The sequence below is a fragment of the Megascapheus bottae genome, chromosome 2, assembly GCF_031878675.1.
Source record: "Megascapheus bottae isolate mThoBot1 chromosome 2, mThoBot2.hap1, whole genome shotgun sequence".
NCBI lineage: Eukaryota > Metazoa > Chordata > Mammalia > Rodentia > Geomyidae > Megascapheus > Megascapheus bottae.
In genome coordinates this window covers 52,925,920-52,952,931 of record NC_143510.1, presented here as the reverse complement: position 1 = coordinate 52,952,931, position 27,012 = coordinate 52,925,920, and the positions used below count along the sequence as shown (strand labels likewise).

The following is a 27,012-nucleotide window of genomic DNA, read 5'->3' as shown; positions in this document are numbered from 1 at the left end:
TTTTTTGCCAGTCTTGGGCTTCAGCTCAGGGCCTGAGCACTGTCCTTGGACTTTCTCAAGGAGGCTAGAGCTCTACCACTTGAGCCTCAGCACCACTTCCGGCTTCTTTTTCTATGTATGTGGTACCATGGAATCGAACCCGGGTCTTCGTACATGCTAGGCAAGCACTTTAACCACTAGGCCAAACTCCCGGCCCCTATTAATTTTTATTTAGTTAGTTTTGGTCAATCATGGGGCTTGAACTCAGGGCCTGACCATTGTCCTTGGGCTTTTCCCTTAAGGCTAGTGCTCTGCCACTTGAGCCACAGCACCACTTCCAACTTTTTCTGTGCATGTGGTTCTGGGGAGTTGAACCCAGGGCTTCATGTATGCTAGCAAGCACGCTTCAAGCCCAAGACTTACCTTTTTTGTTGGCCTTTTAAAATATAGACTCCTCTCTTTCCTTTTTTTTTTTTTTGGGGGTCTGTCTGGGGCTTGAACCCTGGGTGTGGGTGCTGTCCCTGAGCTCTTCATCTCAAAGCTAGCACTCTACCACTTTGTTTTTTGTTTGTTTTTTTGTTTTGTTTTTTGGTTGTGGGTTTTTTTGTTTTTTGTTTTTTTGTTTTTTTTGCCAGTTCTGGGCTTGAGCTCAGGGCCTGAGCACTGTCCTTGGACTTTCTCAAGGCTAGAGCTCTACCACTTGAGCCTCAGCACCACTTCTGGCTTTTTCTAAGTATGTGGTACCAAGGGATCGAACCCAGGTCTTCATGCATGCTAGGCAAGCATTCTACCACTAGGCCAAACTCCCGGCCCTTTTACAGAAATTTTAACTGTTTATTTAATTTATTGACTTAGTAACATCTTTCTCCAAGGCCCTTGGAATGTTTGAATACCAGTTTAACGAAGAGAGTATCTTCTTTTTGGTGGTATCAGAATTTGAATTCAGGGCTAAGTGCACGCTCAGCTTGCTTGCTCTATTGGTGCTTTACTTCTTTTTTTTTTTTTTTGGCCAGTCCTGGGCTTGAGCTCAGGGCCTGAGCACTGTCCTTGGACTTCTCTCAAGGCTAGAGCTCTACCACTTGAGCCTGAGTACCACTTCTTGCTTTTTTCTATGTATGTGGTACTGAGGAATTGAACCCAGGTCTTCGTGTATGCTAGGCAAACACTCTACCACTAGGCCAAACTCCCAGTCCCACTCTACCACTTTGAGCCACAGCTCCACTTCCTTATATTTTTCTATCTCAGCACACTTGTGTCACTAAGAAGAAACTTCACTTCTGTGTTTCAAGGAGCAGGCACAGGATGTTGCAGACCAGCCAGGGCTACCTACAGAGACTTGTTCAAACAAATAGGAAATATTAACAAGCTTATTGGAGATGTTATTTTGACTGGTGACAGCATATAATATTTGAAGAAACCTCCCACTCCAATACTGTAGAGAGAGAAACCTGGCAGCTCTTGCAAACCAAGCTCTAGTGTTTCAAAGCAGCACTTACCATCTCTCCTGAAGGAGTCTATCTAATGCAATGACTGCCTGACTCACCTGACAGCTGCTGTCTCAGTAAGGTGACTGTACACATGGTATACAGTCAGAAGTCAAAATCCAAACTGCCACACCTCCAGGGTTATGGGAGAAGGTGGGAGGTGGAAGTTCAAGGTTGGTTTATAATGTTTGTCCCATCAGTGAATATAAACTGAATATACTAAGCAAAGCCAGTCAGAGCTTTCTTTGGTGGCAGATGGGTCCTCATGGATAAGAAGGGTATATTTTATTTACTTATTTAGGTAATGGGCCTAGGTGCTGTTGCTGAGTTTTTGTGATCAAGACTAGCAAGCACTCTACCACTTTGAGCCACAGTTCCACTTCTGATAAAGAAGCCTTTAACAAGAAAATTGAAATTTTACTTTACTTTCCACATCCAAAGGAAATCAATCAGCTATTCATTCACCTTGACTCTTTCCTGTCATCCAGTGCTAAACTAGAGTTCTGGTATTTGATGTGAGAAACACGCACATTTCTTTCTAGTTTTTTTTTTTTCTTTTTTTTGGGGGGGGCTTGAACTCAGGGCCTGGACACTGTCCCTGAGCTCTTTCATCACTTTGAGCCACAGCTCTACTTTTGTTTTTTTGTGTGGGTCATGGGGCTTGAACTCAGCCTGGGCACTGTCCCTAAGCTCTTCAGCTACCACCCTACCTTTGAGCCACAGCCCCACTTCCCATTTTCTAGAGATTAATTGGAGACAAGAGTTTCAGGTCCAGGGGCAGGAAATGGGGACAAAAACATGGGGAAGGGGTAGCAGTGTGTGAGAAGTAATGTACCTTCTATCTGGCAAATGTAACTGTAACTCCTCTATTAATTGCAATAAAAAAGGGAGGGGGGAAGAGTCTCAGGTCCTTTTGTGCCCAGGTTGGCCTTGAACCTTGATCCTCAGATCTCTGCCTCCTGAGTAGCTAGGATTACAGGAGTAAGCCACCACACCTAGTATCTCTTTTTATTTTTTAGTGATTGATTGATTGATTGATTGGTTGCCACTACTGGGGCTTGAATTCAGGGACTTCAACTCCCACTGGAATTTTTTTCCAATCTTGGCCAGCACTTTACTTCTTGAGCCACAGCCCACTTCTGACTTTTATAGGCTAATTAGAAATTGAGAATCTCTCATATTTGTCTTCTCATGCTGGCTTCAAACTGATTCTCAGAACTCAAGCTTCCTGTGTTGGTTACAGAAGTAAGCCACTGGCACCTGTCAAGCTAACACATTAGGTAGGGTACTAACTAGCCTTGAGCAAAAGAACTCAGGGACAGTGTCCCAGGACTGGCCAAAAAAAAAACATTTTTTTTTCCAAAAAAAATTTAAATTCCCTTATTAGCCTGGTGTGGTGGCTCATGCCTGTAATCCTAGCTAATCCAGTTAATCACTAGAAAACCAGAAGTGGCCCTTGGCTCAAGGTGTAGGGTGGTATCCTTGATCTGAAGAGCTCAGGGACAATGTGCAGGTCTAAGGATAGGGCAGTAGTCTTAATCTGAAGAGCTCAGGAACAGGTCCCAGGCCCAGAGTTCAAGCCCCACAACCGACAAAAAAAAAAAAAAAGCCTTATTATTACCTGTGTTTTCTGTGCATCCCAGACTATCCTCAAATTGAAATTATCTGTGATCCTTTGTTTTTGTTGTGTGTGTGCCCCTTTGTTATTGTTGTTTTGCGTATATGTGTGCCAGTCCTAGGACTGGAACATAGGGCCTGAGCACTGTGCTGAACTTTTGTACTCTGGACTCGCACTCTACTGCTACTTCAGCTACATCTCTACTTCCAGCTTTTTCTGTGATTAATTGAAGATAAGAGACACCTGGACATTTCTGCTTGGGCTGACTTCCAACCATAATCCACATATCTCAGCCTCCTCAGTAGGATTTACAAGCATGAGTGACCAGTGCCTGGTTGCTGAAGCAATATTATAAATGAAGAAACTAAGGCTTCCATTGACTCAGTTATCTTCCAAAATAATCTAGTGCAGTGTTTTTGGAACTCACCTTTTGCTTGCTCAGCTGGTACTCTACGATTTGAGCTATGCCACCAGCCCAGCTTTTTTGCTGGTTAGTTTTTTGTTTGTTTTTGGTCAGTTGTGGGGCTTGAACTCGACCTGGGCACTGTCCCTAAGCTTTTCAGCTAAAGGCCACCACTTTGAGCCACAGAGCCACTTCCAGTTTTCTGGTGGTTAATTGGAGATAAATAGTCTCAGAATTTTGTGCCCAGTTTAGCTTTGAACCTCAATCCTCAGATCTCAGCCTCCTGAGTAACTAGGATTACAGGCATGAGCCACTTAGTGCTTGTTAGTTTTGTTTTTTTGTTGTTGTTGGGAAAGAAGTTTTATTGGTCTGTATTAAATCCTATGCTTTTTGTAAAAACATAAAAGAGGGCTTTGTCTATACACATTATTCAAATACATTTCACTTCAATGGTTGGTTAGTTTTTAAGTTGGAGTCTTAGGAACTTTTCTGCCCTAGCTGGTCTCAAACTAGAGCTCTGTGGATTTCAGTTTGCTGAGTAGCTAGGATTATATATAGCATAAACCATCAGGGCCTACCTAATGCAGATTTAATCCCTTTTTTTCCCCTTCAGTTCTAGAGTTTGAACTCTGGGCCCAGGCACTGTCCTTGGGCTTTCTCAAGAACTAGCGCTCTACCTCTTGAGCCACAGCACCACTTTAGCATTTTCTGTTTACATGGTACAGAGGAATCAAACCCAGGGCTTCATGCATTCAAATTCTAGGCAAGAACTCTACCACTTAGGCCACATTTCTAAGTCCCTCCCTCCTTTTGTGTGTGTGTGTGTTGTGTGTGTGCACACGAGCGCGCCTGCCTGCCAATTCTGAGCCTTGAAATTGGCCTTAACTTCTGAACTTTTTTGCTCATGGCTAGCCTCTACCACTTAAGCCACAGCTCTCGTTTTGGCTCTTAGGTTATTAATTTAGAATAACAGTGTCACAGACTTTCTTATCCAGGCTTTCAAACCACAATCATCTCAATGCATATCCTATAGAATTAAGAAAATTGAGGAAAGGGTGAGATTGGGAAAGATGAGGAAGAATGATGAAAGGGATGACATTGATCAAAATGCATTATATTATTTATAAACTGCTTTGTAAATGGTGACTCCTTTGTACAACTACATTCCTCGATCTCAGCTTCCTGAGTAGCTAAAAACTGGCCTTTTGGATATAGGTTGCGTGTGTGTGTGTGTGTGTGTGTGTGTGTGTGTGTGTGTGTTAGAATATATCTGGATGAGATAGTCTTGCTATGAAGTCCAGGCTGGCCTGAAATACATGATCCTTCTACTTTGGTGCAGGTGCTACTATCTGTCAGTCAATCTGTCTGTCTATACCTGGCTTGAAATATATCTTCAAAAATTCCTGTAGGAACATGAATATTTGTTAAGATACTTGTCATCTGAGGTGGGAGTAGAATAAAAGTGAAAAGTAATTTTAAAAAAATTCCTGTAGGGTTGTGAATGTGGCTTAGTGGTAGAGTGCTTGCCTAGCATACATTAAGCCCTATGTTGGATTCCTCAGTACCACATAAACAGAAAGACTTGGAAATGGTTCTGTGACTCGGGTGGTAGAACACTAGCCTTGAGCAAAAGAAGCTCAAAATAAAAAAATAAATAAAATAAATATCCTCCCGGGCCCGGTGGCTCACGCCTGATATCCTAGCTATTCAGGAAACTAAGATCTGAGGATCTTGGTTTCAAAGCCAGCCTGGGCACTAAAGAATGTGACTCTAGGAAACAAGACATGGCACTGTGGCTCAAGTGGTAGGTCGGTAGCCTTGAGCTAAAGAGCCTAGGGACAGTGCCCAGGCCCAGAGTTCAAGCCCCATAATTGTGCCCCCCACCAAAAAATTCCTGTAGTAGCCAGTTGCTAGAGGCTGAGATATGAGGAATTTGTTTCAAAGACAGCCAGGGCAGACAAATCTAAGAGACTCTGATCTCCAATGAACTAGCAGAAGACTAGAAGTAGAGATGGCTCAAGTGATAGAGCTCCAGTTGAGTGGAAAAATCTAAGAGATCATGAGATCCTTAGTTCAAGTCCTACTATCTGTACACACACAAAATATTCCTATAGTACAGGTATATGGATGATAAACTTAGTTTTTTTTAAATCTGAAAATGTCTTTATTTTACCCTCTTTGTTAAGCCATTATCAACACACGCACACGCACACACACACACACACACACACACCTCCTAAGTTAATAATTACTTTCTCTTGGCATTCTTTAAGAGAACTGAGGCTGAATAGGTATCACTATATAGCCCCAGTCTTCTGTCAGCTGCTTCTTTGTGGGTGTTCTTTCTTCTTTGTGCCTTTTCTAAGATTACTCTTGTGAATGGCTGTGGTTGGGCTGTCCTAGACTTGGAGAACTTGAGGGCTGAAAGAAAAGTTGCGACATAATTGCTTAACTTTATTTGTTTTCCTCTCAGAACTATTGACAGATCTATATAGGCTAGATACTATAAAACTGTCTCACCCAGGAACCCAGTTGATATGAGAAGATGCTAGTGATGCTGTGTATAAAAAGCAGTTAAACCTGCTGTTGTCTCTCAAGAGGTAACAAAGCTTTTTATGTCTATTGCATAAGAATGTTTTTCTTTTCAGAATTCATCCTGTCTTGTTCTTGCTGCCCGGCATGCTAGTGCTTCTACGGTAAGATTTGGGAAAAGAACACAAAATCACTGGGACAAAACAAAATCTGACCCTGGGACAGAACATTTGATAACTACTCAGCCTATTATCCTGAGTCTCCTGGAAGTATCTTTTATTGCCATTGTTGTAACTATTATTATGACTACTATTAGACAGGATATTAGTATGTAACCTAGGTTGGTCTCAGCCACCTCAGTCTTGTGGTTATGGATATACACCAACAGACTTGGCTTTTATTCATTTAAGTTGTAGTTAATGGCAATAAGATTATTTACATTGCAGCCATTTCCATTATCCATTAGATTCTTCTCTTCTATATACAAAAAGTTTGCCCTGGCACTTGGGTCCTACTTCCATTTCACCCCTTCCTAATTCTTTTACCTTAATCTCTCCAGACAAAGTAGGTGAATAGACTTCACCCTACCAATAAAGCAAAAGCAGTCTTACATGCCTGTTTTACAGGAAGAAGTCTCATAAACTTACTGACCACATATTCCTTCTTTTTCTAGAACCTAAAAGATATACTGGCCAACATGATACCTAAGGAGCAAGCCAGAATTAAGGCTTTCAAGCAGCAACATGGCAAGACGGTGGTGGGCCAAATTACGGTGGACATGGTAAGGTAGCTTAGCTGGGAAACTTAGCCCTGTAATGGGTTTCAGCAAAAGCACTATTCTCTTTACCCACCTCTTTCAAGACTCTGTCCCATACAAAAACATGATGGGATTTACATTGTTTATTAGAGATTAGATTCTTCTATATAGCTTTTTTTTTTTTTGGTGGGGGGGAATGGTCATGGGGCTTGAACTCCTGAGCTCTTCAGCTCAAGGATACCCCACTTCCCATTTTCTAGAGGTTAATTGGAGATAAAGAGTCTCAGGTCCTTTTGTGCCCAGGCTGGCTTTGAACCTTGATCCTTAGATCTCAGCCTCCTGAGTAGCTAAGATTACAGTCTTCTATATATCTTTAATAGTCACGCCTAGGTGCTGGGAGTTTGGCCTAGTGGTAGAGTGCTTGCCTAGCCTGCACAAAGACCAAGGTTCAATTCCTGGGTACGACATACATAGAAAAGGCAGAAGTGGTGCTGTGCCTCAAGTGGTAGAGCTCCAGCCTTGAGAAAGCCTAAGGACAATGTTCAAGCCCTAAGTCCCCAGGACTGGCAAAAAAAAAAATAACCATAATCAAACCTAATGTAATTCACCTGTGGAAGAGCGAGTTGTTTTTCGTCTTTTTCTCAGCCCTCAGTCTTTGGAGACAGGTCTGTATATTTTGAGTTACTGTTCTTCCAGACATCCAATTAAACCATGGTCCCACTAGTATGACTTCTTTAACTTTAAGAGTTTGACAAACTCAGCTCAGTTTAACTTTTTTTTAGCATTGGTATCCTTTGCATTACCCTGTAGTCTCATGCAGTTTATGTTGATTGTGAATTGGGAGAAGTTACAGGTAGTCAGAGGGAAAAAAAAATACAATTAAGAAAATAAATTAGAGGCAGACACATTAAAGGAATACAGTTTCTGGGCCGGGAGTTTGGCCTAGTGGTAGAGTGCTTCCCTAGCATCCACAAAGGCCCAGGTTTGATTCCTCGGTACCACATACATAGGAAAAGCCAGAAATGGTGCTGTGGCTCAAGTGGTGGCATTCTAGACTTGAGAAAGCCCAAGGATAGCACTCAGGCCCTGAGTTCAAGCCCCATGACTAGCAAAAAAAAAGGGACAGGAGCATAGCCTAGTGGTAGGGTGCTTGCCTCACATGTACAAAGACCTGGGTTCAATTCCTTAGTACCACATGCACAAAAGAAACCAGAAGTGGGGCTATGGTTCAAGTGGCAGAGTGTGAGCCTTGAGCAAAAAGTGTCCAAGGACAGTTCCCAAGCTCTGAGTTCATGCCTGGTGCTGGTGGCTCTTGCCTGTAATTCTAGCTACTCAAGAGGCTAAGATCTGAGGATCCTGATTCAAAGTCAGCCAGGGTAGGAAAGTCCAAGAAATTTTTTTTTTTTTCCCCAGTACTGGGACTTAAACTCAGGGCCTGGGCACTGCTCTTGGACACTTTTTGCTCAAGGCTAGCACTCTGCCACATGAACCATAAGCACCACTTCCAGCTTTTTCTGTGTATGTGGTTCTGGAGAATCGAACCCAGGACTATGTGCATGCTAGGTGAGCATGCTACTACTAGGTCAGGCTTCTAGCCCCATCCATGGGACTCTTACCTCCAATAAACCATCAGAAAACTGGAAGTGGCGTTGTGTCTCAAGGGGTGGGGCAGTATCCCTAAGCTGAAGAGACAGAGCCCAGGCCCAGAGTTCAAGCCCCAAGACTGACCAAAAAAAAAAAAGAAAGAAAAGAAGTCTATTTCTAGTATTAGCAGTCTTTGCTAATGTACCTTTCTTAAAAAAAGAAAGGAAGAAAAAGAAAAAAAAAAAAAAAAGGCCTGTGTGGTGGCTCATTCCTATAAGCTGAGATCTGAGGATTGAGGTTCAAAGTCAGCCAGGTACTGTCACTACAAAGCCGTGAGACTTTTTTTTTATCCCCAGTCCTGAGCATGAGCTCAGGGTCTGAGCACTGTCTTTGGGCTTTTCTCTCAAGGCTAGGGATCTGCTGCTTGAGTCACAGCACTACTTCTGGCTTTTCTATTTATGTGGTACCAAGGAAATGAACCTGGGATCTTTGTCCATGCTAGGCAAGTACTCTACCACTAAGCCAAACTCCCAGCCCTTTGAGACTTTTTTTTTTTTTTTTTTTTTTTTGCCAGTCCTGGGCTTAAGCTCAGGGCTTGAGCACTGTTCTTGGACTTTCTCAAGGCTAGCACTCTACCACTTGAGCTACAGTACCACTTCCGGCTTTTTTTTGCTGTGTATATGGGGTACCGAGAAATTGAACCCGGGTCTTTGTGCATGCTAGGCAAGCACTCTACCACTAGGCCAAACTCCCGGCCCCACCTTTGAGACTTTTTATCTATAATTAATCTCTAGAAAACAGGAAGTGGGGCTGTGGCTCAAGGGTAGGGCAGTAGCCTGGAGCTGAAGACAGCTCAGAGACAGCCCTCAGGCCCCATGAACTGCCTCCCACCCCCCAAAAAAAGAAAGAAAATATATTCTGAGTAATTTAACTCCATAATCCAAATCCAAATCTTCCTTCCTCCACCCCCCAAGTGAAATCCTACAAATTAGAAAATAAAATTCCTTCTCTCAAATTCATGAAGTTCTGACATGCTTGAATCATCTGACTACTGGTCACATGCTCTTGTTCTTTCCTTTAGATGTATGGTGGCATGAGAGGCATGAAGGGTCTAGTGTATGAAACATCAGTTCTTGATCCTGATGAGGTAAGATATCTCATAGCAATCACTGATAACATTCAGTTTACCAACCATACAGTTTGCAAACTAAACCATGCATTGTTAGACCAGTACAGAGTAGAACAACACAATGCACCACTTTCATTTTTGAACAGAAGTATAGAATAGTGAGCAAGTTTACTTTTTCAATATATTAGAAGTATAGGGGCCAGGCATGGGCACGGTGGCTCACGCTTGTAATCCTAGCTACTCAGGAGGCTGAGATCTGAGGATCAAGGTTCAAAGCCAGCCCAGGCACAAAAGAACCTCAGACTCCTTTCTCCAATTAACCTCTAGGGTGGTAGCTTTGAGCTGCAGAGCTCAAGGACAGCACCCAAGCCAAGTTCAAGCCCCAGGATCCAAAAAAAAAAAAAAAGTATAATGGAACACTTGTGTGTATTTCTTTGTTTAATTTGTAACAAAGCCTTATAGACAGGTGCAAACAGTAGATCTTCTTTTGCAACCCAGAACTCATTGCTGAATATGAAATTTTGGCACGTGTAAGAAGGAATATGATTACTACAGCAGTTGGCAATGTGGGGTTTTGTTAACTCACAGGTTGGCTCTGAGAATAAAGCTGATGTAAGTGCTTTAAAAGAAAAAAAAAAAGCCGGGCACTGGTGGATTACATCTCTAATCCTAGCTACTGATAGGAGGCTGAGTAGTGGTAGAGTGCTTGCCTAGAATGCATGAAGTTCTGGGTTTGATTCCTCAGTATCACATAAACAGAAAAGGCTGGAAGTGGTGCTGTGGCTCAAGCGATAGAGTACTAGCCTTGAGCACAGAAGGTCAGGGACAGTTGGGTGCGTTGGCTCAGGCCTGTATTCTTAGGCCTGTAATTCCTCAGGGGACTGAGGAGTCGAACCTGGGTCTTCATCCATGCTAGGCAAGCACTCTTACCACTAGGATATATAGTATATTTAAAGGCTAAAAAACATGAAATGTAATTTCTTACTCTTCTCCCAATCAAGGGCATTCGTTTCAGAGGCCTTAGTATTCCTGAATGCCAGAAAAAGCTGCCCAAGGCTAAGGATGGGGAAGAACCCCTCCCTGAAGGTTTATTTTGGCTGCTGGTAACTGGAGAGATTCCTACAGACCAACAGGTATGACAGAAGAGCTACAGGTATGGCAGAAGGACATTATCCCTTCATCCCTTCCTGTCCCTCTTTGCCTTTCTTAGTCTTAAAACAGTTAATCCTGATCTGGCGGTGGGTGATGTACAGTGTGAGGAGGAATCAGCAGAGAATTGTTACCAAAATAGATTGGGCTACATACTTGCTCTTAAGTTTTCTTTACAGATGTCACTGCTCTTTTATTTTTCTCCTTTTCTTGACTAGTATCCTGATCAGTGTCTCCTTTTCTGTAGGTATCTTGGCTCTCACAAGAATGGGCAAAGAGAGCAGCTCTGCCATCTCATGTGGTCACTATGTTGGACAACTTTCCCACCAATCTACACCCGATGTCTCAGTTCAGTGCAGCTATAACAGCCCTCAACAGTGAAAGTAACTTTGCCCGGGCATATGCAGAGGGTATCACCCGAGCCAAGTACTGGGAGGTAGGAAATTTGGGATAAGTGATTGATTTATGATGGGGATTCAGAGGACTTGAGTGTGAAGAAGCCTTTTTGCGAAGATTCCTACTTGACTTATTCTAGAAATTTATGTAACAAATTTTAGAAAGCTGGCTAAGTGCCAATGGCTCATGCCTATACCTCTAGCTACTCAGGAGTCTGAGATCTGAGGATCACGGTTCAAAGCCAGCCCAGGAACAGTGCCCAGACCTGAGTTCAAGACCTGAAAGAAAAAAAAAGTTGGACTTTGGCTGAGTGTTTTGAGCATGTATTTAGGATACTCAAGGTTCTGGATTCAATACCAGCACTAAAGGGGGGCTGGGGAGAAGGGGAAATCACTGTAGGTTTATATTTATTTTTATCTTTTATGATTACAAAGATAAATAGGACATCATTCCTATCAGGGTAGTTTTATGATTTGTTTATTTGTAAAAAAGAAATAAATACAGTTTCATAATTTTGCTCCAGTAGAGGGATGTAAACAGGACTGTAGGGTCATTGACAAGGATGTTGCTCAGCTGAAGGATCCCTGAACATGATTTTACATATAGGAGAACTTTGAGAAATCTTGCAAACTAGAGAAACGCCAGCTAAGCCAATTATAAAGTTGGTTTTTGTTTTGAAATAGGTCATATGGGAAGAACAGAATTCCTTTCTAGGGAACAGATACACTTCAGTGACTTGTTGTGTACTGTATAGTCTGACCTGGCTCACCCTTCCAAGTGTAAGGATTAGAAGTATGAATCATCATACTTTGTCTTTGCCAACTCTTGGCACTGTGGTATGTGCTTGTAGTCTCCATTACTTAGGAAGCTAAGGCAAAAGACCTCTTGAGCCCATAAATTTAAGAGCAGTTTGAACCTAGCTTTTCTGCTCAAGCTTGGCTTGGGCATTGCCCCTGAGCTCTTCAGTGCAAGGCTATGGCTCTACCATGTTGAGCCATAGCACCACTTCCAGTTTAACGGAGGTTAATTGGAGACAAGAGTCCCACAGACTTTCCTGCCAGAGCTGGCTTTGAGCTGAGATCCTCAGATCTCAACCTCCTGAGTTGCTAGGATTACAGGCATGAGCCAGTAGCACCTGGCAATTTCTCATATGTATATATAATTGTTTTTTTTAATCTGTGTGTGCGCCAGAACCAGGTTTTCAACTCTCTTCAAGTCAGAGCCTTGTACTCAACTGTTTTGCTCACAGATCTACCATTTGAGCCATAACTTCTCTTGGACTTAATCTGTCTGGACTCTGAACTATGATTCTCAGATCTCAGGCTCCAGAGTTGTAGGTGTGAACCACTGGTTGGGCTTTTATTATCTCAAAGATCAGACTTAATGTTTCAGTTCTTTTCTCTGTCTTGATTTAAGTAGAATTACATGATAGCTTCAGCTGTCTTGTTTTGTGTTTTTATAGAAATAGGGTCTCACAATATGTAGACCAATTTGACCTGGAACTTGAGATCCTGCTCCCTTAGTTGCAAAGACTAAAATTATAGGCATTTTAGCTACATCCAATTCAGCTGACTCCCCTTCCTCCCTTCTTCCCTCCCTCCTTCCCTCTTTCCCTCCTTCTCTTACTCTCATACTGTGGCTTAAATAAAGACCTTTGCAGTGTCTCTAAGCTTGTTGACTCATGGTTAGTGAGCCACCACTTGAGCCATGTCTCCAGCCTGGCTTTTTGCTAAGTGATTAGATATAGAGTCTCATGGACTTTTGCTTGGGCTAGCTTTGAGTCAGCTTTGAAATACTCTTAGACCTTTCAGCTATCAAGTACCTAGAATTACAAGCTTGAACCACTGATGCACTGCTCACCTAGGTTTTTATAACTTTAAAGAGCATAGTCTTGTGAGTTGCAAGAGTTGAGCCAGCTTCTCTGTCTCCGTCTGTCTGTCTCTCTCCCTTTCTCCCTCTCTCCCTCTCCCTCTTTCCCTCTTTATCTCTCTCCCTCCCTCCCTCCCTCTCCCTTTCCCTCCCCCTCTCCCTGTCTCTCCCTCCCCCTCCTTCCTCCTTTCTTCCTTTCTCTCCCCCCTCTCCCCCTCCCCCTCCCTCCCCCCCCCTCCCCTCCTCCCTCTCTTTTCTCTCTCTCTGTCCTGTAGCTTGAACTTTGGGCTTGCTTGGCTTTTTGCTAGTTCATTGGAGATAAATGTGTCTCAGCTTTGTCTTCAGAACTCATTTCTCAGATCTCAGTCTCCTGAGTAGCTGGAATTACATTCATAAGCCATCACTACCTGGCCATGTGGAAGCTGGTATTTTGTTTTTGTTTTGCCAGTCCTGGGGCTTGAACTTAGGACCTGGGCACTGTCCTTTTTGCTCAAGGCTAGCACTCTTAACGACTTGAGCCTAGCGCCACCGTTAAGCCCTGGAAGCTTTTTTTTTTTTGATAGTCGTGAGGCTTGAACTCAGGGGTCATGGGGCTTGAACTCAGGGCCTGGGCACTGTCTTGAGCTTTTTACCAAGGCTAACACTCTACCACTTGACCACCACTTCTGGCTTTTTCTGTATATGTGTTTCTGAGGAATTGTGCATGCAGGTTCTAGCCCCAAGACAAGAATTTAAAAGGCGGGGGGGGGGGGGGGGGGGGAGGGGAGGGGGGGCGGGCAGGAGAGTGGCCTAGTGGTAGGCCTAGTGCTTGCCTAGCATGCATGAAGCCCTAGGTTTGATTCCTTGATACCACATACACAAAAAGCTGAGAATGGTGCTGTGGCTCAAAAGAAAAGATTAAAATATAGTGTCTAATTAATGCAAAATCATGGTATAGTGGGAAAGGTCACAAACATATCAGGGTTCAGACCTGAATCTGGCATTTAACTGAGTATTAAGAGTTTGTCTCCAATTAACCAGAAAAAAAAAAAACTGGAAGTGGAGGAGTAGCTCAAATGCTAAAGTACCAGCCTTGAGTGAAAAAGCTGAGGAAGAATGAGTACATGGCCTTCAGTTCAGCACCCAATATTGGCAGGCACACACAAGTTAGTTGCTGTCATAATAGTTTAATAGTATTGTTATTCCCTATTTTGAAACACTATATATATATATATCTCCCAGTATCTACCCATGAAGCTATGTAACCCAATCTATATAGGACAAAGAGTATCAACTGCCTATTTCTTCTTTGCTCATAATTCCATTTTTTTTCTCCATCTTCCTTTTCTGTCATCAGTTGATTTATGAAGACTGTATGGATCTGATCGCAAAGCTACCCTGTGTTGCAGCGAAGATCTACCGGAATCTTTATCGGGAGGGAAGCAGTATTGGGGCCATTGATTCTAAGCTGGACTGGTCCCACAATTTCACCAACATGTTAGGATATACTGATGCTCAGTTTACTGAGCTTATGCGTTTGTACCTCACCATCCACAGGTGAGCTAGGTCCTGAAATCATAGCCACCAGGTACCTGGATTGGAGTTAAAAACAAACAACAACAAAAACCAGCAAGTGTTATATTTCATGCCTGTAATCCTAGCTACTCAGGAGGCTGAGATCTGAGGATCAAGGTTCATTGTCAGCCAGGCACAAAAGGACCTGACTCTTAATCTCCAATTAACCTCTAGAAAACAGGAAATGAGGCTTGGCTCAAGGGTAGAGTGGTAGCCTTGAGCTGAAGAACTCAGGGACATTGCCCCTGCCTAGTTCAGGCTCCATGACCCCCATAAAAAATAATAATAATAAATTTGCCAGGTGCAGTGGCTGACCCCTGTAATCCTAGCTACGCAGGAGGCTGAGATCTGAGGATCAAGGTTCAGAGCCAGCCCAGGTACTAAAGAACGTGAGACTATCTCCAGTTAACCACTAGAAAACTGTGGCCTTGTAGTTCAAGGGGTAGGGTGGTATCCTTGAGCTAAAGAGCTCAGGAACAGCGTCTAGGCTGAGTTCATGCCCCATGCCCCCCCCCCCCATTTTTTTTTAAACTCCTTATTAATGTTCTTATCTGGAAAGAGATGATCTGATGCAAGGAGGCAGAAACATGTCTTAAGGGATAATTCATGGGAGAAAAAAAAAATGGCCTATTAAGAAAGGAAGATCAAAAGACCTGAGTCAGCCAAGCAGTGGCTCACACCTGTAATCCTAACTACTCACACCTGTAATCCTAACTACTTCAGAGACGGACATCTGAGGATCAAGGTTCAAAGTCAGCCCGGGCACTAAAGGACCTGAGATTCTTATCTTCAATTAACCTCTAGAAAAGGAGAAATGGGGCTTGAGTCCAGGTTAGGGTGGTATCCTTGAGCTGAAGAGCTCAGGGACAACACCCAGGCCCAGGGGTAGGGTGGTAGCCTTGAGCTGAAGAGCTCTAAGATATGCCCAGGCTGAGTTCAAGCCCTAGGACACCCCCCCCCCAAAAAAAAGACCTGACTCATGCCTGTGGTCCTAGCCCCTTAGCTACTCAGGAGGCTGAGATCTGAGGATTGTGGTTCAAAGCCAGCCCAGGGCAGAAAATAGGTGAAACTCTTATCTCCATTTAACACCAAAAATAAGTACCAGGAAGTGGCTAGTGGCACTGTAGCTCAGGTGGTAGAGCTCTAGCCTTGAGCAAAAGAGCTCAGAGATAGAGGCCAGGCCCTGAGTTCAAGCCCCAGGACTGACAAAAAGCTCGGGAAATTACCAAAATCATTTTAAGATTAGGTGATATTTCTGTCTGGGAGCATTGTCTGCTAACAGTGTCGTTCCTTTAGCTTTCCAGTAGCTCCCTCTTCTGGCTGTTGCCAGAAGCTGAAAAAGTGGTGGGGATATACCTCAGTGGTGGAGTATTTGCCTAGCATGTGAAAGGCTATGGATTTGAGCCTCAAAACTGGAAGAAAAGTACTAAGGTGTAGAAAAATAGCTGGGGAGAGTTAGGGACACATTAAGTTTTATACATCTATGGATTAATGCACAAAAGCTAATAGCGAGAGTAGGATGGTTTTTTTTGTTGTTGTTGTTTTTGCCAGTCCTGGGCTTGAGCTCAGGGCCTGAGCACTGTCCTTGGACTTTCTCAAGGCTAGAGCTGTACCACTTGAGCCTAAGTACCACTTCCGGCTTTTTTCTATGTGTGTGGTACCGAGGAATCAAACCTGGGTCTTTGTGCATGCTAGGCAAGCACTCTACCACTAGGCCAAACTCCCAGCCTAGGATGTCTTTATAGGCGTTTAAGTATTACTAGGCTAGATTATGATGTGTAAAAACATGGTCTGTGTTTTTATAAACTTCTCTGTCTATCTCTTTTTCCACATAGTGACCATGAGGGTGGCAATGTAAGTGCACATACCAGCCATCTGGTGGGCAGTGCCCTTTCAGATCCTTACCTGTCCTTTGCAGCAGCCATGAATGGGCTGGCAGGGCCTCTACATGGATTGGCAAATCAGGTAAGATATGTAATTTTTTTCCTCCTCATCTTTCTCTTGTCCACATGTTTTTTTTCCTGATCCTGGCATATTTATTGATACTCCTTTTTTCCCCATATCTTATTCATAGGAAGTGCTTGTCTGGCTAACACAGTTACAGAAAGAAGTTGGCAAAGATGTGTCAGATGAGAAGTTACGAGACTACATCTGGAACACACTCAACTCAGGACGGGTGAGCAAAGATGCTTAGCAACTATGAAAGAAGCTTAGACCCAAATCCTGCCATTGTATTAGAGTAATTAAGGAATAAAGACAAAACAAGGAACCAGGCAGGGTGGTACACACCTATAATACCAGCACTCAGAAGACTGAAGCAGGAGACTCAGGTCATAAGTTTTAGACCACTTTGTTATATTAGCAGGTTTCAGGCCAGTGTGGGCTACATAGCAAAAAAAAAAAAAAAAAAAAAAAACCCTCAGGGACAGCACTCCAGCACTGGAACCCAAGATAGGTACCAGCGGAAAAAAAACCATGTAGTCCTTTGAGTAGATGAATTTTTTTTTTCTCCCTTACGATTTAGGGGTGAAATATTCTAGCCTGGCAGGCTGGGAGTTTAGTCTAGTAGTAGAGTGTAGCATGCACAATGACCGGGATTCCATTCCTTGGTACCACACTCATAGAAAAAGCTGGAAGTGGTGCTGTGGACTCAAGTCATAGAACATTACCCTTGAGGAAAGCAAGGACAGTGCTCAGGCCCTCAGTTTAAGCCCCAGGAATAGCAAAAAAAAAAAAAAAAAAAGTCAGCCTGGGCACTAAAGGACCTGAGACTCATCTCCAATTAACCTCTAGAAAACAGGGAGTGAGGCTTGGCTCAAGGGTAGGGTGGTAGCCTTGAACTGAAGAGCTTAGGAACAGCGCCCAGGCTGAGTTCGAGCCCCATGATGCACACAAAAGAAAAAAAGAAAGAAAGAAAAAAAAAAAAAAACTCACCTGGCACCAATGGTTCATGTCTTTAATTCTAGCTACTGAGGAGATAGACCTGGAGAATTCTAGTTCAAAGCCAGCTTGGGCAGAAAAGTCTAAGAGGCTCCATTTCCCAAAATAATCAATAATAAGACAGGCTGGTAGTATGGCTCAAATGGTAGAGTGTCAGCCCAGCAAGTGCAGGGCCCTTAATACCAGCAAAAGTAAAAAAAAGTTATAGGGGGCCAGGATTTTGGCCTAGTGGTAAGAGTCCTTGCCTAGCATGCACGAAGACCCGAGTTTGATTCCTCAGTCCCAAATACACAGAAAAAGCCAGAAGTGGTGCTGTGTCTCAAGTGGTAGAGCACTAGCCTTGAGAAACCCTAAGGATAGCACTTAGGCCCTGAGTTCAAGCCCTAGGACTGGCCAAAAAAAAAAGACAAAAAAAATATGCTCTTTACAGGTTGTGCCAGGCTATGGTCATGCAGTACTAAGGAAGACTGATCCACGATACTCCTGTCAGCGAGAGTTTGCTCTGAAACACCTGCCTAATGATCCCATGTTTAAGCTGGTTGCTCAATTGTACAAGATTGTGCCCAATATCCTCTTAGAGCAGGGCAAGGCCAAGAATCCATGGCCCAATGTTGATGCTCACAGTGGGGTGCTGCTTCAGGTGAGTCTTCCCTTCCTTCTAATTTGTACCACATCCTACTGTTCTTCTGCCATGCACAAAATCAGCTCCCTAAGACGTAGCAAGAACTCTGTTGTTGTTGGTCAAGGGGCTTGGACTCTGGGCCTGAGCGCTATCCCTGAGCTCTTCAGCTCAAGGCTACCGCCCTACACCTTGAGCCATAGCACCACCATTTCTAGTTTTCTAGTTGTTACTTGGAGATAAGAGTCTCACCTTCTTGGGGCCAGGAGTTTGGCCTAGTGGTTAAAGTGCTTGCCTAGCATGCATGAAGACCCGGGTTTGATTCCTCGGTACCACATACATAGAAAAAAGCCAGAAGTGGTGCTGAGGCTCAAGTGGTAGAGCTCTAGCCTTGAGAAAGTCCAAGGACAGTGCTCAGGCCCTGAGCTCAAGCCCAGGACTGGCAAAAAAAAAAAAAAAAAAAGAGTCTCACTTTCTTTAGTACCCGGGCTGGCTTTGAACTGTGATCCTTAGATCTCAGCCTCTGGAATAGCTAGGATTATAGGCATGAGCCACTGTGCCCGGCTAAGATGTGGCAAGAACTCTTACAGAATCCTTTGATAACGTTGTTTATGGTGAAGATAAGTACTGCTCTCTTTTCAGAATCCCAGTTACTGTACTTTTCTTAGTGTCATTTCTATTTAAGGCTGACTGGGCTAAGTCCCTAGAGAAAAAGGGAAAATGGGGCCTCTCAGGTTCCTTTCACGCTGGACTTGTATAATACCACCACCTCTGGGCTTCCTTTTCTCCTGAGTGTATAGATTGGGCTCAGGGCTTTGTGCATGGTGGCCAAGCACTCTACCGCTGACCTACATCCATCCTTAGCTCTGCTTCTGAACCTTTAACAAAGCTTTTTTCTCTTCTGTCTTACAGTACTATGGCATGACGGAGATGAATTACTACACAGTCCTGTTTGGGGTATCTCGGGCACTGGGTGTGCTGGCACAGCTCATCTGGAGCCGAGCCCTAGGCTTCCCCCTAGAAAGGCCTAAATCCATGAGCACAGATGGTCTGATGAAGTTTGTGGACTCTAAGTCAGGGTAAAACTAGAGTTGCAGGAAGAAATAAAGTATACTTTTGTTTCATGGGGCCTTTAAAGATTTAAGATTAAATTGTATCTGAGGCACTGAATATATTTGAAGTTAAAATATAAACTAAGACTTTAAAAGATGAAAAGTGACCCCCTTCTTCCCTAACTAGTTCCCTTTCTCTGCCTAGTATGAGTTGCCCATCAACTATAGGATGACCAGAACTAATTGCATGTGGTATGGGTTAGAGTCGGCCACCCACCTGCCAACTCTAGACTGAAAATCTGGCTCTTCTTCCCTCAAATCAAAGCAGGTTTCAGAGAATCTGCAATCACTCTGGAGCTTTTGCTTCTTTGCCCAGCCCTGTAGGCCAACAGATCAGATTTTTTTTTCTTTTATTTCCATAGGAATTAATGCTGGATTGCCAGCCTTGTCAAACCTAATGGTCCTCTGTGCTATACACACAGACATCTCCTAGAAAGACTTACTGGTTAGCTGGACATGTTTGCAACATTTTTTTTTGAATGCTATCAGGTGTCCATAAAGGCATCACACTTGTGAGTGGCACCCAGTGTTTGATTTGCTCTCTTTTTAAAATTAGCCCATTGAAATTAGGGTCTGGGAGCATTCGGTTTCCTGCTGCCTGAATACCTCCTTCCAGACTCTATACCTGCTGTGCCTCAAGCTGAGGATACTCTAGGTCTTTCCCTGTTGGTCCGTATAGAGACCTCGAGCAGGTCTATCTGAACTGTGGTCTTTTAGTCATTTGGCTTTCTCAGTACTTAATGTGAACTAAGCTTTTCACTTTTACAGAATCCAAGCCACTACCCAATGATCTGTTTCCTGGGATCTTTTTTGTTCTCTATTAATAGGCTGTGGCACATACACCAGAAGCTCAGGGATGGCCAGCCCTTTCATGGTCTGGTCGGAGGGTTTTAGCATTTCTTTTTTGAACGAAGTGATTCAGAGTTGGAGATGGTCCTCTTTGAGTATCCAGAACAAGGGCTGGGGGCATTCAAAATAGTAAACCTCCCTGTGTCATTTCCTGCCACCAGAATTGTCCCCTTATTTATCAGTCTCCTGCCCCTCCTCAAGAGCGCACAGAACAGCGTTTGTTTTAGAAGCCCCATTTGCACAGATTTTCAGTGACTCAGAATGCTCCACTATGTTTTCCTTGAGAAAGGATTGAGACACACTCCTGCTGTGCCCCTTTTCCCAAAACCCCTGCCTGTGTTTGTGTGGAACCCAAACCCCAGAACTACATTGTTGAGATGGACACACTGTAAAACCCTGGGAAACTGTTGTCATGATGCAAACTTCAGGTTGTTCTGTATAAAATTTAAAAATAAATAAATAAATGTTTTTATTAACAATGCTTGAGCCTGCTACTAAATAACTCCTGGAGGAGTCTTTATTTTGAAGTAAAGAATCTGAATAATCAGGTCTTGAACTTAATGGCCTGTAAGTTTTAGGGTTTTTTTTGTTCTTTGTTTTGGTGGGTCATGGGGCTTGAACTCTGGCCTGGGCACTGTCCCTGAGCTCTTTAGCTCAAGGCTACTGCCCTATCCCTGTAGCCAAGCGCTATTTCTGGTTTTCTGGTAGTTAATTGGAGATATGAGTCTCTCGGTCTTAAGTGCCTGGCTAGCTTTGAACCAAAATTTTTAAGAGTTCAGCCTCCTGAGTAGCTAGGATTGCAGGTATGAGCCACCGCACCCAGCAGTTGTAAGTTATTCTATGCATCAAAGGACAGGCTCCCTGTGAGATTTCCACAAGGAGGCTTCTTCCTTGGGGTTAGGAAGTCCCTTAGCTTTAGCCTATATTCATCCTTCCTTCCTTCCTTCCTTCCTTCCTTCCTTCCTTCCTTCCTTTCCTTTCCTTCCTTCCTTCCTTCCTTCCTTCCTTCCTTCCTTCCTTCCTTCCTTCCTTCCTAAGTTTGTAGTAAAGTAGAGTGAACATTCGAGGACTGTGGCTGAAGCATCACAACTGCTTATGTGACTCATCAAGGAACTTGACTAGTGGCCTGGAGCATGGCCTAGTGGTAGAGTGCTCACCTAGCATGCGTGAAGCCCTGGATTCGATTTCCTGGAACCACATACACAGAAAAAGCCAGAAGTAGTGCTGTGGCTCAAGTGGCAGAGCACTAGCCTTCAGCAAAAAGTCCAAGGACAGTACCCAGGCCCTGAGTTCAAGCCCCAGGACTGCCCCCCCCCCCCAAAAAAAAAGTCTAGGCCACTGGGTGAGTAAAATAGACAAAGATACAAAGAACAAGTTGAACTAAGACTACCAGCCCAGGACCTGAACAGTAGAGGGCTCTACTTTGTCATGAAGTACATACTTTCCTTTGCAGCTTTCATTAAGCAGCACCCCCAAATAAGAAGGGGTGGTTCTTGGGCATCAGCTCAAGGGAAGGGCATCATATAGTCTCTGGTCTGAGACTATATGTTTCTGTCCTGAGACACTGCAAATGACCTTGTGTAAAGGCTATAAATAGACAAGTGGGAGGATAGAGGTGCTGGAATGGAGAATGTGCTGCTATAGTTAGCAGGGACACTTTGTCCAGAGGCTTTTTACACCTTTACTCCCCTGGGAAAGGAAGCAATGGCTTTCTTCAACTTGCTATATGTACATTAGCCCCTCTCCCCTAAGAAATAATACAAAAAGGCAAATTCACACTCAGTTTATTAAGATTTTATAAAAACTCAAGTGGAAGAATAAGGTGCAACCCCTTAGTTCAGAAAAGTTTGTTCAGTACTTCTTTATCTACCATGTGGAACTGATCAATCACTCTACTAGACAGACAGCATGGATCTATTTAAACTGAAGCAGGCTGCCTTGTCTCCTGAGGAATCTAAAACAAAAGTTACCACCCAGAACCCCTGAATCTGAGAAAAAGCTCTGTTTACTCAAGTCTTCAAGTAGCTAATTTTCTTCCCCTGGTCATATATTTAAAGTGCCCTGACAGGACTCTGTGACAAAAGTCCTTGTTCTAAGGGGAGAAGGCTGAGGGTATATGGAACTTCAAAGAAAATCCTAACCTTTTCTTATTCCAGATCCCCTGCCTTTTCCATACTTTCAGACAGCACAGAGCCCAATTTTTATAAAACTGAGAGAAACAGTACTATGAACATAGGTCCCTCTCAAAGTTGCAGCCAAACAAAATAAATAAGGATTGAATGGGAAGGGGAAGTAGAAGAGAAACAGGGCAGCAATCCTTTGCCTCAAGTCTGGTGCACCTCATGGAACATCAGTTCACGGGGGATGACTGTTTCTGGACCAAACTTGGTAGCTGCCCGGCGCTCGAAGGCAGCAACATTCTGTTTGACAACCTCATCAAAAAACATGGTGGCCAGCTGGGAGTGCAGCAGAGAACGAAATTCAAAGGAAATCTGGGAATGTGTAAGAGAGAATGAGAATCTCTTGAAATCCATAGTCAGTAGCCCCTGGCCAAATGGGGAAGTACTTGATCTGTCATCCCCCGCCCCCACTCCAGTTTTAGACTCCCTCAAGAACATGAATTTAGGATTGGGCAGAGTAAAAGTTTGATACAAGCTTACACACGAAAACTTGTTGACTTAAGAAATGTTTGGTGTTTTCACTGGGTGCAGTAGCTCATGTCTGTAATCCTAGCTACACAGGAGAGGACCAAGGTTCAAAGTCAGCCTGGCCACTAAAGAATGTGAGACTCTTATTTCCAATTAACCACTAGAAAACAGGAAGTGGTGCTCTGGCTCCAGGTGTAGGGCGTCAGCCTTGAGCTAAATAGCTCAGGAACAATACCCAAGCCCATAGTTCAAGCCCTATGACCAGCAAAAAAAAAAAAAGTTTGGTGTTAACGAATATCACACTGATACAGCTCTTCCCTCATATCCAGTCCTAGACCTGTTACAAAGCTGCTTGACTCACCGAAAAGTCCACAGTGCAGGTTCGGGGGTAGGCAGGAATACCAGGCCTGAATCGCCAAATAGTCTCTAAGTGATTGAAGAGCTTGCCATCAGTGCAAACGGCCTAGAATAACACAGCTAGTTACTAAGTTAGGAGATGGGAAAGAAAGGCTTAGAGGATGTTGCTACATGATAGAACACTTGTCCTTTGTGAGGCCCTGGGTTGGATCCCCCATATGTAAAAATAATCAAAGCTGGGCTGGGAGTTTGGCCTAGTGGTAGAGTGCTTGCCTAGCATGCACAAGGACCCGGGTTCAATTCCTCGGTAACACATATTAAAAAAAAGCCGTAAGTGGTGCTGAGGCTCAAGTGGTAGAGCTCTAGCCTTGAGAAAGTCCAAGGACAGTACTCAATCCCTGAGCTCAAGCCCAGGACTGGGAAATAAATAATCAAAGTTGTTACCCTTCCTTCTGCTCTGATGTCTTATTAGATTTTTTTTTTTTTTGGTCAGTCGTGGAGCTTGAACTCAGTCTGAGCACTGTCCCTGAGCTCCTCTTCAGCTCAAGGCTATTGCCCTACTTGAGCCACAGCACCACTTCCCAATTTCTAGTGGTTAATTGGAGGTAAAAGTCTCATGATGGGCCAGGAGTTTGGCTTAGTGGTAGAGTGCTTGCCTAGCATGCACGAAGACCCAGGTTCGATTCCTCGGTATCCCATATACATAGCAAAAAGCCAGAAGTGGTGCTGAGACTCAAGAGGTAGAGCTCTAGCCTGGAGAAAGTCCAAGGACAGTGCTCAAGCCCTGAGCTCAAGCCCAGGACTGGCAAAAAAAAAAAAAAAAAAAAAAGTCTCGTGATGTTTAGTGCCAGGCTAGCTTTGAGCTGAGATCCTAAAATCTTAGCCTCCTGTCCCTGAGCCTCTATGCTCAAGGCTAGAATTCTACCACTTGAGCTATAACACCACTTCTGGCTTTTTGTAAGTAGTTTATTGGAGGAAATCTCACAGACTCCCTGCCTGGACTAGCTTTGAACTGTGATCCTCCAGAACACCTTTTTTTTTTTTTGTCCTGGACTTGAACTCAGGACCTGGGCACTGTCCCTGAGCTTCTTTTGCTCAAGGCTAGTAGTGCTATACCAATTCTGGCTTTTTCTGTTTATGTGGCACTGAGGAACCAAATCTAGGACTTCATGCATGCTAGGCAAGCACTGTACTACTAAGCCATATTCCCAGCCCAAGCCCTTAAATGTGAAGTACTAAGGTGCACTAAAAAAAAAAAAAAAAAAAGTCCTGTTCAGGCAGGCCTCACCTTGACCATGTGAGGTTTGACCATAGAAACTGCAGAGGTATAGCGCTCCAAGACAGGTGGGAAGCCAACCTCCAACTGGGCTTTCAGGTGACCCTTACGACTGGATACCACCAGAGACTTCTTACACCAGGGCACAAACTCTCGATACTCCTGGACGTTAGACACCACCTCATACATTTCTTGCATGGAGAACCTAGGGGAAAAGGAATCAGAGAGGCCAAGGAACTGCCAGCTGGGTCAGATTCCCACTTGGCATTGATCCTCAACACCTACGCTTGCCAGATAGTCATACAACTTCAGGAACTAAAGATGACTTGCCTAATGCAAACTTACATGTCTATGTTGTATAGTTTGCACTATTTCACGTAATTTTGAATTCAAGAGAGAGTTGCAGAGGAGTTATCAGTTTCTTCTTGGCTCTCACACAGAATCAGATCTTAGCTCTACAACTAATAATGTGAACCTAGGTAAATTACCTGTGCCTCCATTCTCTTGCATATAAAATGGTTCATAGGTTTCTTGTAAGGGATAAGGGAAATTTTTGTAAAATATTTAGGATGCCTTGTTGCTAGCAGATAACCAAGTGGTCATTAAGACAGGTATTAGGCTGGAAATGGGACAGTGATAGAGTGCCTGCCTTGCGTTCATGAAGCCCTGGTTTCCATTCCTCAGTACTACATAAGCAGAAAATTCTGGAAGTGGTAGAGTGCTAGTCTAGAGTAAAAGCAGTTCAGGCCCTGAGTTCAAGCCCAGAACTGACACTGACACACACACACACATACAAGATATCATTCCCTTGGTTAATATAATTTTTGAAAGGGTCCTCAGAGAAGTAATACAATTTCTGTTTTTGCTGGTTCATTTTGCTTAAAATACACAAAACCAAGAAGAAAAGAGGACATACTGGGCAAGGTGGCTTACACCTGTAATCCTAGCTACTCAGGGGGCTGAGATCTGAGGATCATAGTTCAAAGCCAGCCCGACACTAAAGCAGGAGAGACTCTTATCTCCAATAAATCTCCAAAAATGGGAAGTGGCACTGACAAAGGGGTAGGTAGTAGCTTTGAGCTGAAGACCTCAGGGACAACCCTGAGGCCTGGTGTAGGGCAGTAGTCTTTCCCTCAAGAGCTCAGGGACAGTGCCCAGGCCCAGAGTCCAAGCCCCATGACCAACAAAAAAAGAAACTGGCTAGAAGAACGGGAAGGGAGTCCAGGGCTGGGAATGTGGCTCGGTAGTAGAGTGCTTGCCTAGCATGCATGAAGCCATGGGTCCAATTCCTAAGTACCACATAAACAGAAAAGGCCTGAAGTGGTGCTGTGGCTCCCGTGGTATGAGCAAAAGAAGCTCAAGGAACTGCCCAAGCCTTCAGTTCAAGCCCCAGGACTGCCAAAAATAAAACAAATGGAGTGGGAATGTGGCTCAGTGGTAGAGTGTTTGCCTAGAATGCATGAAGCCCTGGGATCAATTCCTCAGTACCACATAAACAGAAAAAGCCAGAAGTGTAATCCTAGCTACTGAGGAGGCTGAGATCTGAGGATAACGGTTCAAAGCCCAAAGTCTGTGACTCTTCAATTAACCATCAGAAAGGCGGAGCTGGTCCTGGGGTGAATCTTAATCACCATCTATGCCCTTACAGTGTACCTAGATACAGTTAAGTGGAGAAGAGGAGGATGCTCACCCCATAATCCTCCGCTCTGAATAAGACTTTCGTTTGTTGGTGAAAGGGGCTGCAAAACCCATGAAGGAACGACAAGGTGGTATGCCAGCCTCAGCTGCCAAGGCTTGGGCAGCCCGGGGCAGGAGAAGGCTGCAGGAAATCAGAAACCTAAGGCCAAAAGCAAAAGAAACACACGTCACGATTTGTTTTTCTCTCTCTTTTTTGGGGTTCGATCATTTCCAGACTATAGGGGAAGGAGGGCTCATCCCAGAGGAAGGTCGCCCGGATAAGCTTTTCCCCTCCAACACCTGCTGCAACTCTGCAGACTCTCGAGCCAGGCAGTCACGAGTGCAAAAGGTCGAGGGCCGCTAAGGACAGGGCCTGGGGTGGGGCTTGAAAACAGGCGAGTGTGCGAAGGGACAGTGGCTCTGGGGGCTATTCTGCTCAAGCAAAAGCAGTCAAGAAGCACCCTCCCGCTCCCCCGCTGCGCGCACACGCGCGCGCGCGCACACACACGTCCCCCGGCCCCTGCAGCCCGGTTAATAGCCGATCTCCCACTGGGGCCAAGAAGTGGGCTGGCACCGTACCCCGAGGGTACAACTTGTAAGAGCATTCTCCAAAGCTCTACTTCAGCTTCCAGGGCACTACGGCTGCCAGGCCAGCAACTCGGGGCCGCCCCCCCCCCCCACCGCGGAACCTCGGGGGTGCCAGGCGACCCCTTCCCAGGGCGCGAACTCCCAGCGCCTCGCTCTCACCTCATTGGTCGCGGAGGACCGGGGGGCGGGGCCGGGAGCGCGCCCCGGCGGAGCGCGAGGCCACCGCAGCTCCGAGCGGCCGCGCGCGTTCCGGCCGGGAGCCGCCGCGCGCCCGCCGAGGCCATGCGCGCGACCCTCCCTGGGCCCTGAGGCCGCGGCTGGTTCACGCGCTCCGGCCCGCGCACCGGGGTAGGGGTGGGGGCCGCCGGGTAGACTCCACGCCTTGGCGCTCAGGGGACAGCGGCGGCGCCTCGGGGCTGCGGCTGCTGTGACCCTCTGCTCCCGCCCAGGCGGCTGGGTCCGCTAGCACTGAAGCGGTGACCGCAGCTGCGG

At 44.7% G+C, this 27,012-nt stretch overlaps 2 protein-coding genes and 1 non-coding gene across 6 annotated transcripts in view; 2 read left to right on the top strand and 1 right to left on the bottom strand.

Annotated features, from left to right (window-relative positions):
- Cs (citrate synthase) overlaps positions 1-20,455 on the top strand; it is a 27,097-nt gene extending 6,642 nt beyond the window's left edge. For both annotated transcript variants that reach the window (XM_090327304.1, XM_090327306.1), the window contains exons 2-11: positions 6,133-6,180; positions 6,690-6,797; positions 9,439-9,504; positions 10,488-10,619; positions 10,883-11,071; positions 14,237-14,436; positions 16,290-16,419; positions 16,529-16,630; positions 17,825-18,034; positions 18,926-20,455. In XM_090327304.1, the coding sequence (XP_090183430.1) occupies positions 6,133-6,180; positions 6,690-6,797; positions 9,439-9,504; positions 10,488-10,619; positions 10,883-11,071; positions 14,237-14,436; positions 16,290-16,419; positions 16,529-16,630; positions 17,825-18,034; positions 18,926-19,096 (1,356 nt within the window). In that variant the 3' untranslated portion in view covers positions 19,097-20,455. The remainder of the gene's footprint in view (positions 1-6,132; positions 6,181-6,689; positions 6,798-9,438; positions 9,505-10,487; positions 10,620-10,882; positions 11,072-14,236; positions 14,437-16,289; positions 16,420-16,528; positions 16,631-17,824; positions 18,035-18,925) is intronic.
- Coq10a (coenzyme Q10A) lies at positions 5,694-27,012 on the bottom strand. Of its 3 annotated transcripts, XR_016534014.1 has the most exons (6): positions 26,680-27,012; positions 25,946-26,092; positions 24,268-24,460; positions 22,984-23,085; positions 7,382-7,577; positions 5,694-5,905 (listed from the first exon to the last, which is right to left on the bottom strand). XR_016534014.1 is itself a non-coding variant. In XM_090327314.1 (5 exons), exons 1-5 carry the CDS (start codon positions 26,802-26,804, stop codon positions 5,852-5,854), a joined length of 621 nt encoding a protein of 206 aa, XP_090183440.1. In that variant the 5' UTR covers positions 26,805-27,012; the 3' UTR covers positions 5,694-5,851. The 3 variants fall into 3 exon arrangements, 2 of the variants coding, with proteins under 2 accessions (XP_090183440.1, XP_090183439.1); XM_090327314.1 differs by lacking the exon at positions 7,382-7,577; XM_090327313.1 differs by lacking the exons at positions 5,694-5,905; positions 7,382-7,577 and adding an exon at positions 21,742-22,466.
- Positions 9,902-10,031, top strand: LOC150067058 (small nucleolar RNA SNORA40). The gene has a single exon (XR_016534667.1). It is a non-coding gene; the product is annotated as a small nucleolar RNA SNORA40 (small nucleolar RNA).

Coding starts and splice junctions, on each gene's coding strand:
- Coq10a (XM_090327313.1), bottom strand. CDS start 26,804: ATGGCCTCGGCGGGCGCGCGGCGGCTCCCGGCCGGAACGCGCGCGGCC. Junction 24,461..25,945: donor TCAGAGCGGAGGATTATGGG/GTGAGCATCCTC, acceptor CTTTTCCCCTAG/GTTCTCCATGCAAGAAATGT. Junction 22,467..22,983: donor CCTGCACTGTGGACTTTTCG/GTGAGTCAAGCA, acceptor ACACATTCCCAG/ATTTCCTTTGAATTTCGTTC.